This window comes from Cloeon dipterum, chromosome 4 (assembly GCF_949628265.1).
Source record: "Cloeon dipterum chromosome 4, ieCloDipt1.1, whole genome shotgun sequence".
Lineage (NCBI taxonomy): Eukaryota > Metazoa > Arthropoda > Insecta > Ephemeroptera > Baetidae > Cloeon > Cloeon dipterum.
This window is the reverse complement of record NC_088789.1, coordinates 8,466,281-8,485,494: the sequence shown is the minus strand read 5'-3', so window position 1 is coordinate 8,485,494 and position 19,214 is coordinate 8,466,281. Positions and strand designations below refer to the sequence as shown.

The following is a 19,214-nucleotide window of genomic DNA, read 5'->3' as shown; positions in this document are numbered from 1 at the left end:
TTTATTTATTAGCGTATAAAATTGAAATGTAAAAAATAATGGGATACAAATACGTGTTGGATGATAAAATGGTTTGCATTCAGATCCCGAAAATTTGAACACTACAAAAATATGTTGAGTTTCTTCGCGCGTGAGGTTAAGATGGCATCGTTTACGTTTTAAGGAATTTGAAAAAATGTATATATTCAAAGATTAGAAATGAGAAATGTGGCTATATAGATACACAGCGATGAGATTTTAAATTTAAAAACATTATGCCCCGCGCTGACAGACTGTCCGGCGGCACAGTTTCCTCTCACCATTCAGGCGTTCCTGTTGCTGATGTTATATTATGCCATAATATGAGCGTCGCGATTGCATGCATTTTATGTTTTTATTTTCGTCGAAGCGCATATAATAAACAATAGCAGTTTGCTTTTTCAAAATATAGCTCTTTATTTTGAGTGCTTCATCCATCCTACAGTTTCCAAAATCTAAACAAAATGGATATATCTTTATTTCAATGTAAATATGACAATTTAAAGAAAACGAAACATCAAAGTTCTGATGGAGGGATATCACATGTAAATAATTTAATCTTTCATGAAACGGACAAGAGTGTCATTAAATCTAAGGGTTTTACCATTATAATCAATAACAGTGTAGTAGAAAGTGAGAATGCATGATTCAAAAAGTCGAAAACCAATAAGATGGGAAAAATAGTCGAAAATTAATTTTGACTTAACATTACATCCCATTAAAACTCAAGCTCATTTGCTATGTTGTATACACACACATTTTCTCACAACGACGCGACAGTCCAGTTAGAGGCGCGCGTGCCGCAAAGGCTCTAAAATATAGATCGTTATCACCAGCGCTAACATCCTCTAATTATATCTAACTATGAAAGTTAAATGAGTGTGTTGGTGCCAATTTAGACGAAATCTAAAAAAAAACGAGATTAACCCATATTTTGAGATTCAACTAGGAATTAAATCAGCTATTTTAAGACCGGTGCAGTGCTTGTTTCAATCTTGCTACGTAGTTTCTCTTCTCGCCTTGCTTTATCATCTCGTTCTTTGTTTTTCTTAGCGATTATAAACGCATGTCTGACGATTTCCCCAAACCGGTTGTTCAATTTAGACTCGTTATAATCAATCTGCAATATTTTTCTGTTCCCATGAAAGCAGGCATGAAGGTTGCTCAGTATCGCTGTCTTTTTGTACATCCACTTTGAGAACCGTCTAACGATTTCGAAATTCCAGCCATTCTTGCCAATGTTTTTCAGAATATACGAATCCACATCGTGGAAGAATCTGATCTGCGATTTCAGATTAATTACGTCCGCTCCACTCTTCACTCGCTGCATGTCACTGACGGCCACCGCTCTCAGCAGGCTCACTACTACGATTGGTACCAAAAATACAAAGATTAAATAGATAATGCGGCCAGCGTGGGACGCCTTCTCAAATTGAAGGTTGCCAGTTTCAAAACCACCAGCGAACATGGTGAGCGTCCTGAAAATGGAGAAGATAACTCTGTTATAGGACGTATCGCAGTTGCCTTTTATTTGACACTCGGATGTTGTGACATAGTATGCGAAGGCGAAACCGAAAGCTATGATTAATATCATATAAACAAAGAAATACTTGAAAAATGTCTTTGCTACTTCAAAGAGCAACCGGATGGAAACGGCCAGTTGAGGGTGGTGACCCATTAGTATCATTACGTTCAGAGCCAGAATGAGTGCAAGAAAGGATGCCAGTTCTCTGTTGTTCGGGACAATCATGAACCAATAGGTCATTACAAGAGTTACTAGGTCAAGCCAGTTATCTAATATGAAAATGTACTTTTTGGCGAACAGTAAAAATTGAATGAGTTCTCTGATAGTTAAAATAACTGTGAAGACAAAGGTTACGATTGTGAGGTCGAAAAAATAACTAGGCATATATGGGCTGATGATCTCTGGACGGATGTTTGACGAGCTATTAGACGTATTAGACGATGGTGCTTTTGTGCCGGCTCTCCTGAAATCAATGCTGAATAGCAAAGAGTAGACGGATGCAGCATACACCAGATAAGAAGCCAGATTACACCAATATATCCAGCTGAGGCGCCGCCACTTCAAATAAAGAAAAGCCTTTATGACTGGGTGCTGCAGTAGATGCTTTTGGTACTGCGAGTTGGCTACCGTGATCAATGGCTCTACGTCAGGAAGCATGCCCCCCTTTTTTCTGGCGCGGTATTCTTTTTGTGCATCGTCGAAAAACGCAAAATCTATCTCGACACATACGTTACCGCTATGTGATTTGCTCAATTGTAAATAGTTGTTGAGTTTTTGTTCCAAGAATTCAGGCTCCATGTGGCTAAGAGCAGATCTGCCGTCATTGCTTGCTATAAACACGCTGGCCCCATTTGAAAGAAGGACGTCGACGATGTCGTTCAGCATGTATTTGGAAGCGTGCTTCAGCGCCGTTTTGCCCTGACCGTCCTTGGCGTTGATCCAGTCGAAAAAGTGCGGAATCCTTTCCTTTCCCTCTTTCAACAAGTACTTGACCACGTCCACGTTAGGCTTGGTTGACACGATCGCTCTGTGGAGAAGGGTGTGTTTGCGACTACCTTGGACGACCATGGCTACATCAATTTTAGTTTCGGATTCTGTAAGCAGACCAAAGTGTTTTGGTCCGGCAGCAATTGCTGCGAAAAGAGCTGGATTGGGATCGGCCCCTTTCGAAATGAGCAAGCGGGTCACATCTAGCAGGCGGTTCTTTACTGCACACTCAAGCAGGGTGAATTTTCCCTTGAAGGATTCATTGACTCTGAGATTAGAAGAGTTCTTCTGCAGCCAGGTCGAGAAAAACGGCGTTTTTTCCGCAGCACTAAGCAACGGTTTCTGCAGGGTGTAGACCAAGTCTTCTCTGCCATCTAAGCTATCTTCGGAATAGTAGTAATCTTTGCAGCTTTTGTACATTTTCACCCAGTCAGGGTGAGCAGCTTTTATTAATTCTCTGGCCGTGATGTCATCGAATTTTGCTTCGATATTGACACCTTGCAACAAGAAAAAGTCAACCAGCTTCCAGAGTTTAAATTTGGCTGCCAGATGAACGGTCGAATACGGCGTACCATACAAGTCAACTTTAGCGTGCACGTCGCAATTCTTATCGCTCAGCATATGCACGCTCTTCAGAGCATTTTCTTCCATCGTGTCTCCGTTACTGAATATCTTCCTGAAAAAGGCTTTGCACGTGCTTTCTTTGCGTTGCAATAATCCGATAATGATGCAGTGGATTATCGTTTCGCCATATTGGTTAAGAAGAGTCGCATCGGCAGGGTGCTCAGGGTGATTAATTAAGAGATGCAGGAGACGGTAGTGGCCTCGCAGGGCTGCTGCGTGCGTCGCGATTTGCCCACTACTTCGGTGCACGTTGTGGCGATCGAGAATCTCGGCAGCAAATCGGTGAAGGGTTTCCTCCTTTCAAAATAATTTTTCGATATTAGAAATTTAAACATAGAGGTTGATTTTTATAAAAAAAGCAGAGAGTGCATTGATAATTTATAAAAAAATGCCGATATTATTAATAATTGACAAATAAATTGCGGTGATAAAACTGTTGAGTGTTTAGACACTGAGAAAAATCTAGTGCATTGAGTGACGTTACCGACACAATGCTGTGTTAAATCTGATTCAGATTTGTAGACAGATTGAGTTTTTAAAATTATACTTAAATTTTTAATTCACAATCAGAAAATTTCCAGAGTGCATCTTGGTGGAGTTGCCAGTCAACTAATTCGTGAGATAGAAATGAGCCACATTCCGTCAAAGCAACAAATTTCTGTCCGGGGGTCGATGGATTTTGATGAATTTTTTTGCGGTAATTTGGCCCTAATTGTACTACAATACAATTGAGAAAACTCCGACTTTCCAATTTTTGCGGGTTTTGCGGGCGTTAAAGGGTCAAAATCTGAGAATTTTGAGTACTTCATAACTTTGCTCAGGGTGGTCCTAGAACAAAAATTAAAAAACCCGCAAACTCGTCTTAACAAGACAAACAACTTTTACATTGACCTCAAAGTGGTAGGTCAAAGGTCAAGGTCATAAAAATTGATTTTTTTTATTTTGAACTCAAATTTGAAAATGAATATATCGAAATTTTTTATTTTTTTCATGACCATTTTGTAGAGCATAAAAAATTGAGTTAAAAACGTTAAAATTTGGAATGGCGTTTTGCCTCATTTTTTTAATAAAAAATGAAAACTTCGAAAACCCTTGTTTTTCGAGGTTGGTAAAAAACGATGATTGACCAAATCTCGACTTCTAGTCATCCGAATTTAAAAAACCGCATACCGTTAGACTCCTCTCGACGTCCCTAAGTGCATTAAAGGGGTATGAGACCCACCAACCCCCAACCCCCTTTTAACCCCCTAAATAACGTGAAATTTAGAATTTTTCGTCCGTTTCAACACCTTAACACGACGTTGACGAGTAATTGTCTTCTTCAAACCAATTCATTAACTTAGTTCACTCAAAGACGAGTCAAATGGAACTTATTTTTTGTAAATAGGACCACCACAACCTGAGATTCGGGTGCACAAAATTTTTTTTCCAAACGCAAAGCAATAAAATTCTGGATGATCGACCAAATCTCGACTTCTAATCATCTGATTTTGAAAAACCGCATACCGTTAGACTCGTCTTGACATCCCCAAGTGTACTAAAGGGGTATGAGACCCACCAACCCCCAACCCCCATTTAACCCCCTTAATAATGTGAAATTTAGCATTTTTTCGGTCGTTTCAACACCTTATCATGACGTTGACGAGTAATTATCTTCTTCAAACCAATTCATTTACTTAGTTCACTTCAAAAAGATTCAAACGATACTTAATTTTTGAAAATAGGACCACTACAACCTGATATTTGTGTGGCACAAAGTTTTTTATTAAGACGCGGATGCATTAAAATGCTCGGTGAGCACCAAATCTCGAACAAAACACAAAAAGGTGGTCCTATTTACAAAAATTAAGTACCGTTTGACTCGTATTGAAGTGAACTAAGTAACTAAATTGGTTTAAAGAAGACAATTACTCGTCAACGTCGTGCTAAGGTGTTGAAACGGACGAAAGAATGCTAAATTTCCCGTTATTAAGGGGGTTAAATGGGGGTTGGGGGTTGGTGGGTCTCATACCCCTTTAGTACACTTGGGGATGTCAAGACGAGTCTAACGGTATGCGGTTTTTCAAAATCAGATGATTAGAAGTCGAGATTTGGTCGATCATCCAGAATTTTATTGCATCGCGTTTGGAAAAAAATCTTTGTGCACCCGAATCTCAGGTTGTGGTGGTCCTATTTACAAAAAATAAGTTCCATTTGACTCGTCTTTGAGTGAACTAAGTTAATGAATTGCGGTTTGAAGAAGACAATTACTCGTCAACGTCAAGATAAAGGTGTTGAAACGACCGAAAAAATGCCAAATTTCACATTTATTAAGGGGGCGAAATGAGGGTTGGGGGTTGGTGGGTCTCATACCCCTTTAGTACACTTGGGGATGTCAAGACGAGTCTAACGGTATGCGGTTTTTCAAAATCAGATGATTAGAAGTCGAGATTTGGTCGATCATCCAGAATTTTATTGCATCGCGTTTGGAAAAAAATCTTTGTGCACCCGAATCTCAGGTTGTGGTGGTCCTATTTACAAAAAATAAGTTCCATTTGACTCGTCTTTGAGTGAACTAAGTTAATGAATTGGTTTGAAGAAGACAATTACTCGTCAACGTCGTGTTAAGTTGTTGAAACGGACGAAAAATTCTAAATTTCACGTTATTTAGGGGGTTAAAAGGGGGTTGGGGGTTGGTGGGTCTCATACCCCTTTAATGCACTTAGGGACGTCGAGAGGAGTCTAACGGTATGCGGTTTTTTAAATTCGGATGACTAGAAGTCGAGATTTGGTCAATCATCGTTTTTTACCAACCTCGAAAAACAAGGGTTTTCGAAGTTTTCATTTTTTATTAAAAAAATGAGGCAAAACGCCATTCCAAATTTTAACGTTTTTAACTCAATTTTTTATGCTCTACAAAATGGTCATGAAAAAAATAAAAAATTTCGATATATTCATTTTCAAATTTGAGTTCAAAATAAAAAAAATCAATTTTTATGACCTTGACCTTTGACCTACCACTTTGAGGTCAATGTAAAAGTTGTTTGTCTTGTTAAGACGAGTTTGCGAGTTTTTTAATTTTTGTTCTAGGACCACCCTGAGCAAAGTTATGAAGTACTCAAAATTCCCAGATTTTGACCCTTTAACACCCGCAACACCCGCAAAAATTGGAAAGTCGGAGTTTTCTCAATTGTATTGTAGTACAATTAGGGCCAAATTACCGCAAAAAAAAAATTCATCAAAATCCATCGACCCCCGGACAGAAATTTGTTGCTTTGACGGAATGTGGCTCAAATACATTTTACCTTCACCAGGGGATTTTAAAGGATAAAAAATCAGAGTTCATATTATGTCAAAGATTTCTATTTCTTTTTCCCCATAGAAAAAACCAGCAATCAAAAAATAATTGTATAGAAATCATATAACATACACACACAATATCATGATGATCTATTTATGTGCAAAGGTGATTTCTGTTTCTAACTGTGTTTACGCAAAACTTACTTTTACGTTTTCCGTCGAACAAATGTTGAAGAGTAATTCAGAAAGAATAGAGTCGCTGATTTGTTCGTTGGATAAAATATTTTGAAATTCCAAAAGGTCATCTAATCGGAGCGCTTGCTCTACATTTTCACGTATCTTCCACATCTTATCCAAAATCGGCATCTTTTTGACGATCAAATCCTACAAAATATTGAAAATTGCGATATTTTAATCTCTAGAAAAAAGGTGAGCAAAATTTGTAATGTGTTATATTTGCTAATAAATCTAGATCATACGAATGAATTCATGACATTTGGTTGTCATTTTACAAAGAAATAAGACATAATGGTTACGATAGTCGCGTAGACAGACCATAAACACGTATACGTGCAAAGTAGCAACAGCAAAATGCTTTTCGCTTTTTTCTAAAAAAACAAGTTGTAAAAATTTGGAGAGATAAAAATGTCACTCAGATTTTCACTTTTCACACAGTAGCAATTTATCACTGTCAAGTTTATCGTAAAAATGAAGGGCCAGCCAGAATGTTTTTGCAAGTTTGTATGGCTCAATATGGGGAGAACTTCTTGAAACACAACCTTGAAATCGTTTTAAAAGGCTAATAATTATGTTAACATTAATTTAAAAGAATTATGAACTGAATTGTTTGAAAACATTCGTAACTTAAACATAGTTTCATTGCGAATAAATTCAATATAAATAAGTGTGTAGTAGAGAGTAGACATTGACAGCTTTACTTTGCCCCGAGAATGTAAATGCAAACCAAAATCGCTCTCTGTTTAAATAGCGCACGGTATTTATTATTAACTTGCATCACTATATCGCTCTTCACACAGTGGCAACCCCACATCCTTTGCGTATTATATAATTTATATTTTTTGGGAATCTAGCCAACAGCTTCAAAAGACTCCGATTTTATTTTTTAAATGAGAATTTAGATTGGAGAAACTATTTGATTACTTAAATTTTGATCCAAGTTTCCACTTTGCCAGAACGAGATACACCAAGAAAATTCCCAAGGGTTTTAACGGTGTTTGTGCTACATACTCTTTCCTCATCATTCATTTTATTTTATTTTTAGAAATCATTTCAAGATGGAAAGCGAATAGGTCGCTTCGAGAGGGGCCATTATTTTAAAACAAAAGTTAACACGTGCAAGAGTCAATAAATATAAAACATATTAATTAAATAAACAGGAAAAATAATTACTTATTTAAAAAATGAGGTAATAACATTTCGTGAATCTTCTCGTTCATGGTTTATCACTTAAATATAGTTTACTCTTGTTTCTGCGGCACCACTTTTGGGCATTACTAGAGATTTCCTCGAGAAAATAGAACATTTCTGTGAAGCAGAAAGAAAATCATACAAGAGTGGTATTTTAATACCTGCGACACAATGAAAGAAAAATATAAATAATAACAAGATCCACAGTAAGAGGCATGATAGCAGATGTGTTTTTCCTTAAATTAAAAGAATGTTGCAAAAAGTAAATGATTACAAAATATTTGATCATTTTAAAAACGGTTGCTGACGAGTCAAAGGTATGGCTTAATCCCGATCGAGGTATACTTTTTAGTAGATATTAAAAAAAGCTTTCACTTCTTGAGCAAAATTTAATGGTAAAATATCTATAACGTTTATCAAGAGCTCCTATATAAAAAGTACATAGAACAGTGAGAAAAGCAAAAAATAAGTTCACCTGCAGATGCTTGGCTGACGGTTGTCCACAAAGCGCTTTACTGCGAAAATGACTTGTTAAAGCAAAACGGAGTGATTGTATGAAGAAAAACGAGTGGGTGGAGCGTCCACCCTTCATTATTGTTATTGGAGAACATTTATTTTGCATTTTTTTCTTGACAGGTTTGGATAACGGTACGTGCCCACGTTTCTGCTTTATTTTAGGCTCACGCCTGGTAAGCTCTGTAAAAAAGTGTGAAATAATGCTCTGTGAAATAAACATTTGTTAAGTGGCCACTAATTGAGTCACAAAAAGTGCGTGGACGCTGTAACTGAAACACTACCATACTTGATATTTAATAAGCGAGTGGTTAATCAGCCATCAGCCCACACTGACCGTACCGAAAATAAATTTATTAATTCTTGTTCCAAAAATCACTAGAAAATTTTAAATGTTTTCTCTCTTACTTTCTAATGTAGGAGTAGGAGCAGCAGACTTATTCAGTGTCCTTTTTCCGAATAATGCAGTCAAAAGACATAAAAATTATGATGAAATCATAATCACGCTTTTTAATGCTTTAAGAAATATAATTGTACTATAAACTTTTAACACTTTGAATGATAATTATTTGGAATACGCATTTTTAGGCTTCCTTTTAATTAATGCGTTCTGCAAGAACTTACGCGCGCAGCTGCGCGCAACGCAGGGAAACAAACAAGATAGCAAAATAGTGTATGTGTATCATATTTGTAATGCAACCTGGACCACGCATAAACTAGTCTGGCATTGTAGAAATTTCCATTTTCTTAATTTCTGAAACCTGCTTCTAACTGACCAAATCATTTCACGACGTGTGAATGTAGTATATATAGCATAGCTTGATGAAGCCTGAGAGCTGATTGCCAGATTAAGTATGTTCACGAAAATTCCCAAGGGTTATTATTAGTTATTAGCGGTGCTTGTGCTAACTTTTTCCTCGTCATTAACTTCATATAGGACTTATTTAAAGAAAAAATTTCAAGATATTAGAAAGCAAATATAGATTGCTTTGAGAGGTACAATTATTTTACAACAAAACTTAACACGCGCAGGAGCCAATTTTACATTAAAAAAACCTTTTTTTAAATAACTAAAACAGTTTGTTAAATCTTCATTAATGGTGTCAAACCTAAGATCAAAGATGCCAAACGCTGAAATTGTAGAATGCAAGTAGTGCTATACATATGAAACAAAATCAGATAGCAGATGATAGCAAAAAACAAGTCAGGAGCAGGTGATTGAGGGGGAAAAGGGCTGCCTGAAGAGCGCAGTCTGGCAATATCAAAAAGTAGAGATTCTTTTCATGCTCTCAACTGTACATTGCTTAGTTTTAATCAAGTCGTAGATCGCTGACCATGAGTTAAAATATTTTTTTTTCTTATTTTGAATAGCTGCACTATGCACATTAAAATATGCATCTCGGCGATAAACAAATTGGGAAGAATAAATAAGTAAAATTAGTTAAATACTGTCATCCTGCTGTCTATGATTTAATCTGATTTAATTTAAGTATTGCATCATTAAATGACATCACCAATATAATATATGAAACTAAGATAATACACTGCAATTATTAATGACACAACTTGCTTAAAAGTTCAAATGGTATAATCTTGATTTATTTCTACAAATTAAATGAAGCTAAAAATATCCAATCGTTTCATACTGACTTTACGGTCAAAGAACCATTTTTACAGAGATGTCAGAAAATTGTTAACAACTCATTAAGATCTTTAAAAATGTATATCGTACAAAAATTTATCAGCTAGTAGAGAAGCTATCCAAGAAAGTCGTAGGCATCCTCTTGAAACTGTTGGGTTTGCTGTTGAGGTTGCTGGGGGTTCATTTGCCGTGGTCCACCCATCTGATTCATCCCTATCACCTGCTGCTGTTGTTGCTGCTGACGATACTGTGGTTGCTGAAATATTTATCAAGTCCTTTAAGATTTATCTTAGAAATCAAATAAGAAGTTCACTAAGTTGCGGCTTGCGACTCTTTCAGTTCGAAATTTCTACATTATATTTGTGCCTGGCTGGCATTGCGTTTAATGTTTTAGAAACAGCGTTACATTAAGTTCAGCTTGAAGCAAGTCACATTTAAGGTGCTATAAATTAGGGCAAAATATATAATAAATCACATACCTATCTATCTTTTGATTATTTTGACATAAAGTAAAATTAAGAGTTGATTTTATAGAGTTGGAAACTGGACACCATAATGTTGAGATGATCCTTCTTTCTAAACTAATTACAACTAAAGTAGCCAGTTCAAAAGAGAAAATTTTTAATTGAATTCAGCTAATTCATAATATTCCAGGAAGAGATGCAGAAATGGTGTACCTGTTGCAACAGATGTCTCAGTCCAGGGTTACTTGTCATGGCAGGTCCGCTAGGTCGGATCATTCGTTGCTGCGGGGCCATACCTTGTGGTTGCATGGGCTGAGCCATATTCATCTGTCTCTGCAGCTGGGCGCGAAGCTGGTTTTGCTGCTCTTCTTGGAGGTTCAAAGAATCACCATGGAACTATTAACATGATGAGCAAAATTAAATGCCAATCTCAACAAAGAGTTAGTACTAGAGCAAAATTAGTTCACAACATGCTAATTGAAAGAAAAGCTTGACTATATTTAAAATAGAGCAGGTAAGTCGATATTTACCCCGATAACCTCCATCATTTGACGGCTGTACTGCTGTTCTTGCTGCTGGGCCTGCTCCAGAGTGTGTCGCAGCTGCTGTATTTTCCGCAGGTTCTGCTGTCTGGCCTCTTCTATGTTAGGCTGCGATTGCTGCAGCAGCGGCCTGATTTGCTGCTGTGTTGGGCCAAGCATGGCTCTGATTGGACCTGGCTGCTGCTGCTGCTGCATAGCTTCTGCGCTAACCATGCCGGTTTGCTGGCCTTGCTGCGTGGGCATCATGCCCTGAGTCCTTATCATGCCAGGCTGCTGTCCCGCAGCCATTTCTCCAGCCTGAAATTGATAAGATTTGTTGCATTTATTTAGCTATTCAATTTTTTACTATGACACAACATGCATTAATAATGGTACTATTCGTGTACTAAACGTGATACATCCAAAAATGATGTTAAAAAATAGCCACCTTTTGTGACCACACCACGATTTTAAGTTACGATAAAATATATTTCCTATTTCACCCTGACCTGATTTTCCACCTCCATTCAAACTATGAAAGCTGTCATATTTTGCCTTAACATTATGCATAATACGTAAAGCATAAAAAACTGTTTAATTTTTCAGGTCAACCTAAAACTAGAAGTTTTATCATTTTCACGTTAATTCCCAAAAGATGATGCTTATATTAACCTCAAATCCAGGTTGAACGTTCATCTGCGGCCTCTGCTGGCCAATATTTGCCATCTGCGGCTGCATCTGCCCGGGAACATTATTTTGAGTCAGTTGGACGCCACCCATGACCATTGGATTGGTCTGCGAAGTCATCATCATGCCCTGCTGTTGTTTCTGTTGTTGCTGCTGTTGTTGTTGTTGCTGTTGTTGCTGCTGCTGTTGCTGTGCTTGCTGCTGCTGCTGCTGCATGGGCGCCTGCATCTGGCCCATGGCCGGGCCAAGTCCAGGCGATGGCCCCACAGGAACCATTCCTGGGCCGCCAGTCTGCCCCTGCCGGATGGCTTGGGTGGACTTTTGGTGCTGAATTACTTTGCGAAGGCGCTCCACAAAGGCTGTCTGGTCATTAGGTATGAAGCCCAAGTAAGCGCGTTTTTCTGCAGTGTATAGCAGGATGAGAACTTTGAGTTCACAAGCACTTGAGGGTTGGCTTGTGAAGTGTACACATCCAGCCTGGAATTATGAATTATAGTTGAATTTTTGAAACACTGAATATTAGAGAAGCGATGAAAGCGGTTGATGGCTCAATTCAGGTTGTGTAAGTGGTTTCATGAGTTAGCAAGGTGATCGACCAATGTGAAACTGGGACCTCAAACCCACTTCAAATATCCGTTCAGTGTCATCATGATTGAGTGAGGAGTGTAGTGACAAAATTCATCAGACAGATACTTACAAAACCAGAACTCATGACTCTAGTTAAAGCGTCCAGAGCCTCACAGGGTTGCGGGTGGAATAAAACTGATTTAGAATTCTTCAAATATGTTCCTCCGATACTTCCAATCAACTGTTTCGGCATCAGCTGCATCAAAAGCTTGGACGGCCAACCATCCGCTCGCCTAAACAATTAAGAATAAAAAATACATCCAAATGATTTTGTAAAAACTCACAACTCAGGCTCGCCATCTTTAGTATTTGCTGAGACCTGGCAGGGAACGCTTCTGGACGTCCTTTGTGCGTCAGAATTTCTATTTTTCTCCATCCATTCCAACAAGCCAGACCAGATGGTCTGTCTCTCCCTGCCACCGGCAGGCTGTTGCATTCCAGCCAGCACCTGGCCCGGCGCCTGCTGGCCTTGCATTTGGGTCTGCACTCCGCCCAATTGCTGTTGTTGCTGTTGTTGCTGTTGCTGCTGCTGCTGCTGCTGCTGTTGTTGTTGTTGTTGTTGTTGTTGTTGCTGCTGCTGGGCCATTTGAGGGTTCATGGTTTGAGGCTGGACCAGTGGTTGGTTTTGCATGCCAGACATTTGCGGCGTTGGCTGGTTTTGGCTAGCTTGTTGCTGAGGCAATTGTGCGGGCGTTTGTTGCGCTGCAACCGCGGGATTTGTCGGCATGCGGATGTTCTGCGCCATTTGCTGCTGCATGGGGTTCATCATGTTGCCACCTGGAACAAGTTTTTGAGAATTGTAATAAAATAGCTTCAGCCTTTTAATTTAAATTAAAAAAAGGGTCAGAGCTCGCTACACATCAAGGGAGCTACATTAATTTGTTATAATTGTTTTACAATTATGACTGCCACACGTAATTCTGCCATCATTGGCATCTACCAAGAATCAAGATAAAATAATTAAAACAAACAGGTTGCTTAACATTAGGAGAATAATGTAGTAGCCCATAAGACCCAAACAATACTAATGTTGTCTAACTGCAAAGGAAATGGTAAAGCAAAATTTCTAAAAAAACTCTGAATTTCCCGCCTGATTTCTCCATCAAAATGATCAATTTGCTAAAAGTAACAAAGACTAAACTCTAAACTCATAAATTAAATTATTCTCTTTTTAACATGAGTTGCTATATCTTTTGAATTCACATACTTAAATTACAATGTGTCGTCATTGAATAGGTCAAGCTTGTGGTGATTCTCTCCACTACTACTTGGTACTTGAAACTTCCAGACGTTTCCCATTTAAGTTCCAAAATCTCAATTTCCAGAAAATTAGATTCCAATTTATTCCGGCAAAATTGACTTTAAATTAGTCTAAATAAGTGACTAATTACTTTTCACTAATTGATGCACCGTAGGTTATAACAACAAAGTTAAACCCAATTTCATTCTGAATAATTGTACATGTGAGGCACTGGAGGGGGACATGAGCGAGAAAAGGGAATGCCGTGCAGACAGCTGATGCTTTAGCTGGAAGAGTGAAGATGTTGAGAGCGGTGGTAATTTCTTTCACACTTTCTCTTACTGTACACAACATTTTAACACTGGATTTCACGACCACTTGTTGATTTTGTGAAATAAAAAATAGATATATTTGATTTACTTGTTGTGTTTCAATCATCTGACAGTTCTGACACCCACTCCTACAAGCTTGTTTTCGAGTGCCCTTATAATCAATTTGGTATCTGCCCACAAAATGTGGATCAATAGAATAAAAAATTTGACCCAAAAAAGAGGGAAGCAGTGTAAATTAAAATAGGAACCCATCTTTGTAGGTTAAGAGGAAATTCTGATATGTGTAAATAAATTGGACAAACCTGGTGGGAACTGTTGATTCATTCCTGGCTGTCCAATAACATTCACTCCTGCAGGAGGTTGCTGGAGCTGCGCAATCAGGGGACTTGGCTGCTGTGCTTGCGGCTGCTGCTGCTGCTGCTGAGGCATGGCCGGCCGCATTGGCTGCGCCTGCATCATGGTCTGCTGTGCCTGAGGCCACCTGGGGTTCATTCCAGGTCGCATCTGAGGCTGTTCCATTCTGAAAGGCTGCTGCTGCTGGTTCTGAGGGAAACCAAGCGGTGGTCTGTTAGGCGCCATTGACGGCCGGAAGACAGGGGGAGCGTTCGCCTGAGGAGGGTGCGGCTGCGGGGGTGCGGGACTGCCTAAGTTTGCGGTAGGCATCACCGTGGGCTGCGGCGGGATGGGACTCACGGGTCGCTCTTTCAGACTGAATCCCTTCAGGAGGACCAGATGGCGTGGGTCTTTGGCGTAGTTTTTAGTCTGCGAGGCTGCAAGGTCGCCCCCGCCTTTTTCGAAAAGCTTAAACAGCGTTGGGATTTTCCGTGGCGATATGATTGACAGATTCACTCCATTCTGCAAAGCATAATATTTTATTTTGGTTTTTAAGGTGCAATCTTATCTCACCTCCTGCATCAAGGCGGCCATTTGCTCTGCTGTGTTGCCCGAGTAGTTTTGCGATTCTGCAGTTGGGACGCTGTACGGAGGCGAATTGCTGATAAGTAGGCAATGCTTTTGAGGGCTTGCGTTGGCTTCTCTCTTCAGCTGTAGGTCATCAAAACACTGCATAGCAGTGGCCAGACCTTCAGCTATGTGAGCGTGTGATGCGCCCCTGCCACCTATAAATCTAGAGATGATTTCAGTTATAGAGTAATTTCTAGCTCAAGATCTCTTACTCCAAGGACTCCAACATGACGAGGAATTTTTGAGGTGTTGGAAAAGGTCCAAAGCATTCTGTTGTCAGGTAAGGGACACAGTCAGTTGCATGGAAAATAACTAGAGCGTACAGTGTTGTGGAACTCTGAAATGATGATTTGATCATGTTGTGTTAATTCTTAAAGTAAATTTGAATGCTTACTTCTGGAATGTAGTCTTTATCCTCAATTGAACCTTGATTAAAATACCTGGATTGACAAAAAAACGTGTCAATTTGTGACAGGACACAAGTAATTCAAATAATAAGGCTTACTCCAATGTAGGAAGTATGTAGTTGACTTTGAGGTCATTTATATATGCACCATTTGAACCTGTGCCTTCAACGACAATGACAACATCAGCCATGTTAAGTTCAGAGTTTCCTAAAACCATTATGGGCTGTCAGACTTCCTGAAAAATAAGAGCATATGGCACTGATATGTTAAAAAACAACAGAAGTTACTTCACGTATGCATAAATTAATTATTCTAATTGTAAGTAAAACTTGAGCTAATACATAAAATTTACATGATATTTTAAATAGGTAAATTTTCGTTTGACACTTTCTCATATAGCATGAAGGTATATCAGACGTGACTAATATCGAGCCCTGGCTTAATAAACCTTGCCCAAGATTTTTAGCCTGTTTCATAAATGAACTTTTCAAGAATGCTCAAAAATGGTCAGTAAAATTTCCCCACAAGCCTTAGGCTAGCTCGCACTTGAAATGTGACAATTCTAGTGATATTAAGGATTAGAGTGCATGCTGATAAGCGCCTTGTTGCTGCCTACGCTGGACTATCATTACAAGGAAATGGTCGATTAAATTTTGAACTTGGGAGGATTGCGAAAGTAGTTTGACTCGCTGCTTGCTAGTTTGCACTTGCATGTGTGAATCAATTTTACGGGACAAATGGCCAGCGTTTGAATAAAAGACACGGAGCTAGGGCAGTAACATGAGTTTCTTCTTTTCTGGGCTGGCTTCCTCCAATGAAACCCGTGCATCAATGTTATTATTATGAGAGTGAGGGGGCGGCCTTAAATTAAGGTGACAAGCTTATCTTAGACCCATAAGTGTTATGAAATCACAAAATTATAATTATTGTAGAATACAGTTTGACAGCCTTTTGTGTTCTCTTCTATTTTCTAGGACTTTGGTTGAAAGTAAAATATAAAAGAATAATTAATGCAGAATATGGGAAAATTCAATGAGTGGGTCTGAGAAAGGATTGTCACCTCAATTTTAAGCTGTACATATCAGGGGTTCAGGGAAAACAATACATGAGGTGACAAGCCCATTTCATACCCACCCAATGGAGCTAATAACCGCTCTCAAGAGTTTGTTTAATACACACAGCAAATCGAGTCTTGATCGGTTTTTGTTATTAAACAAAGTTCTTATAGCTGAACTGACAGGAGCTTGTCCCACAGAGGCCCACGTTACTCAGCGGTGTGTTTTGGAAATTGACAACACGTGATTTTTCGCGAGTAGGCCGCAATCATCCTATCTCAGAGCATAATATAATCTCGAAAAGTTTAATTTAGCTCAAAGAAAATTAAAAAAACGTCAACCCTTTAATGCCACAACCCAATTAATCATAATAATTATATTAAAATGAGATACATACATGAATAAAGTTACATATTATACATATTAGGGAGACAAGATTTGCCGTAGAAACCTTAAGTCTCGCACATTGGGGGTGGGTTGCAGCTTGAGATGACGTTGAAGCGCGTTTTAGTATCTATGATGTATATGCACATAATTTATAATCATCACAAGATTTTGGAAAAATTAGAACACACCCGACGAGAGCCAAAATTATTGTTGGCTCGTCCACTCTCGTCCTTGATCTGGCCGTTTTCCTCGCCTAGTCACATCCACACCAATCACACAGCACCGCTGTTCTTCCTGTTCTTCCGTCTTTCTTTTCCTTTTGTTTTTATGTTATCGTTGTTGTATGGTAAGGATGGTTTAGCTAGGACTGGCGGACACCGACATATTTACAGACGGGAATTTTTCCCCTCTCTCAGCTATACGGCGCAGCCTGTTACGCCCACGTGCAGAGGGAGGCGATGAGGGGTGTGTATCGGAGTTTTTCGTGGGCGTAACAGGCAACAAACTCCAAGACGGCCTCTGATTAGCTGAAAAAGCTATCATCCTGCCACCTGCCAGTGGATGCTGAACTTCTTAGCTTGCTCACGGACGCTCCATATGAGTGAGCACTGAGCAGGGACTGTCCTTATCGTATGCTGTCTGGTATAGACTATTTCACTCCTATTCTCCCTGTATTTTGTGAAGACCAAGCCACATGGATTGTAAATGTAAAGGTGTAAATAGTAAAAGTTTGTTTCAACTTCAAACGAACAAATTACAACGCCAATCGATGAAATCATTCATAAGACCAAAATTGATGATTGATGAGGATATAATAGGATAGCACAAGAACAGAGGGCTTTTAACACTCATGATTCCGGGAGATAAGACTGCTTTTGTTGGTGGAACTCTTTCCAAGATTTGAAATTCGCGGGTCTTTTATTTTCACGAAGATAATGTTTTGTTTTGGGCTGCCACCAATCAGATTGGAGCAGCCGGCATTTGTGTTTACATCGTTCGAAATACATGAGCAGAGCAGCTTGAAGATCCCACTGTTTTGCTTTTCCCTTGGATGAGTTTTAGCTCATATTTACCAAGTCGAACGGAACTTTTTGTTTTATAATCATACTTCACAGGCAACATGGCTAAGCATCATCCCGATTTGATTTTTTGCCGTAAACAGCCAGGCGTTGGTATGTTTCTGCTCAACAAATTTTGCACACACTTGCTCCAATGGACTTTATTTTGCCTCAAGCTGAGTGTCCCGAATGATATAATATTATTTCAACTTTAATACATAAAAATTATAATACATAATAGCTTTGCTCTGCACTACACGATAAGCGATAAGGCGTGATCAAATTGTGCACTATTCCAACGCCGTCCGGCACCCTTTTTTATGTTCGTCTTGTAATTGTATTTTAAATTCCATTTTATTTACAGCTATTGGCCGGTTATGTGAAAAGTGCGATGGCAAGTGCGTGATTTGCGACTCCTATGTGCGACCCTGCACGCTGGTTAGAATCTGCGATGAGTGCAATTATGGATCATACCAAGGCCGATGCGTCATCTGCGGAGGACCGGGCGTCTCGGACGCTTACTACTGCAAAGAGTGTACTATTCAGGAGAAAGATGTGCGTATATTATATTTTTAAATTAAAAAAAAAACTACATCAAAAAAGATTTCTCATCATAAGAAGTCCAGTTTAATGTAGCTTAACATTATTTCATGATTGTATCATTTTACTATCATAAAAATCATGCAAACAGTTTTTTATAATATTATAGTTACATTATCACGAATTGGATCTATATTCGCGGTTTGAGACTAGTCTAAAGTGTTTTTTTTTCAAAGTTGATGGAATTTAAAAAAAATGTATACAAATATTTCTAATCGGATTTTCAAACATATGAAAGAGAAAAAATTGACTGCATGTTGGTTTCTGATTCATTGTTAATTAAAACACATTGCTGTGGTCTGTCATCATTTCAAAATCAGATTCACAATTTATTAGAAATTTTAATATGAATTGCTAGACCATTTTTGCTAAAATCCAAACAAGATCTTTAGCGGTATTTTAGTATAAGGTTTTTATTTTATGGTTTTTCTTAACCAATATATTTAACCAACTTCTAATCATTATTTCAGAGAGATGGATGCCCAAAAATTGTAAACTTGGGAAGCTCAAAAACAGATCTCTTCTACGAGCGCAAGAAATACGGATTCAAGAGGAGATAGACGTTTGGACATGTTCTGCGATCATTGTTTAACAAATTCCACATTTCAAATAAGTAAAATTGTATTAATATTTCTCATTTTACTGTTCCATAAATAAAATCTGAGGAAACTGATGAACTTGATGAAAGATAATTTTTTTTAAACCAATGTCAAAACAATATGAACGATATACAATTTTATTACTTAAAAATGTGTTGAGCCTCATGTTACGCTCCTGGGGGGTTTATTCTAGTTCCTGTAGTATGAAACCAAACCCTTCCTTAGAAAAGCATGTGGTGGATTATAAATGCAAAGATG

At 38.5% G+C, this 19,214-nt stretch overlaps 3 protein-coding genes across 3 annotated transcripts; 1 reads left to right on the top strand and 2 right to left on the bottom strand.

The window, feature by feature from the left end:
• Positions 1-538: 538 nt before the first annotated feature.
• LOC135942413 (uncharacterized) lies at positions 539-8,366 on the bottom strand. The gene is made up of 3 exons (XM_065488530.1): positions 8,337-8,366; positions 6,638-6,817; positions 539-3,451 (listed from the first exon to the last, which is right to left on the bottom strand). The coding sequence occupies exons 2-3, from the start codon at positions 6,797-6,799 to the stop codon at positions 980-982; spliced, it is 2,634 nt and encodes an 877-aa protein (XP_065344602.1). The 5' UTR covers positions 6,800-6,817; positions 8,337-8,366; the 3' UTR covers positions 539-979.
• A 1,454-nt stretch (positions 8,367-9,820) lies between these two features.
• On the bottom strand, positions 9,821-17,046 carry LOC135942412 (mediator of RNA polymerase II transcription subunit 25-like). The gene is made up of 12 exons (XM_065488529.1): positions 16,888-17,046; positions 15,356-15,492; positions 15,245-15,290; positions 15,063-15,187; positions 14,794-15,013; positions 14,190-14,742; positions 12,600-13,092; positions 12,386-12,548; positions 11,674-12,165; positions 11,011-11,319; positions 10,694-10,876; positions 9,821-10,272 (listed from the first exon to the last, which is right to left on the bottom strand). The coding sequence occupies exons 2-12, from the start codon at positions 15,472-15,474 to the stop codon at positions 10,132-10,134; spliced, it is 2,844 nt and encodes a 947-aa protein (XP_065344601.1). The 5' UTR covers positions 15,475-15,492; positions 16,888-17,046; the 3' UTR covers positions 9,821-10,131.
• Positions 17,047-17,678: 632 nt separating this feature from the next.
• Phf5a (PHD finger protein 5a) lies at positions 17,679-19,034 on the top strand. Its single transcript, XM_065488532.1, has 3 exons — positions 17,679-17,871; positions 18,122-18,312; positions 18,828-19,034. Exons 1-3 carry the CDS (start codon positions 17,820-17,822, stop codon positions 18,915-18,917), a joined length of 333 nt encoding a protein of 110 aa, XP_065344604.1. The 5' UTR covers positions 17,679-17,819; the 3' UTR covers positions 18,918-19,034.
• The last annotated feature ends 180 nt before the right edge of the window (positions 19,035-19,214 follow it).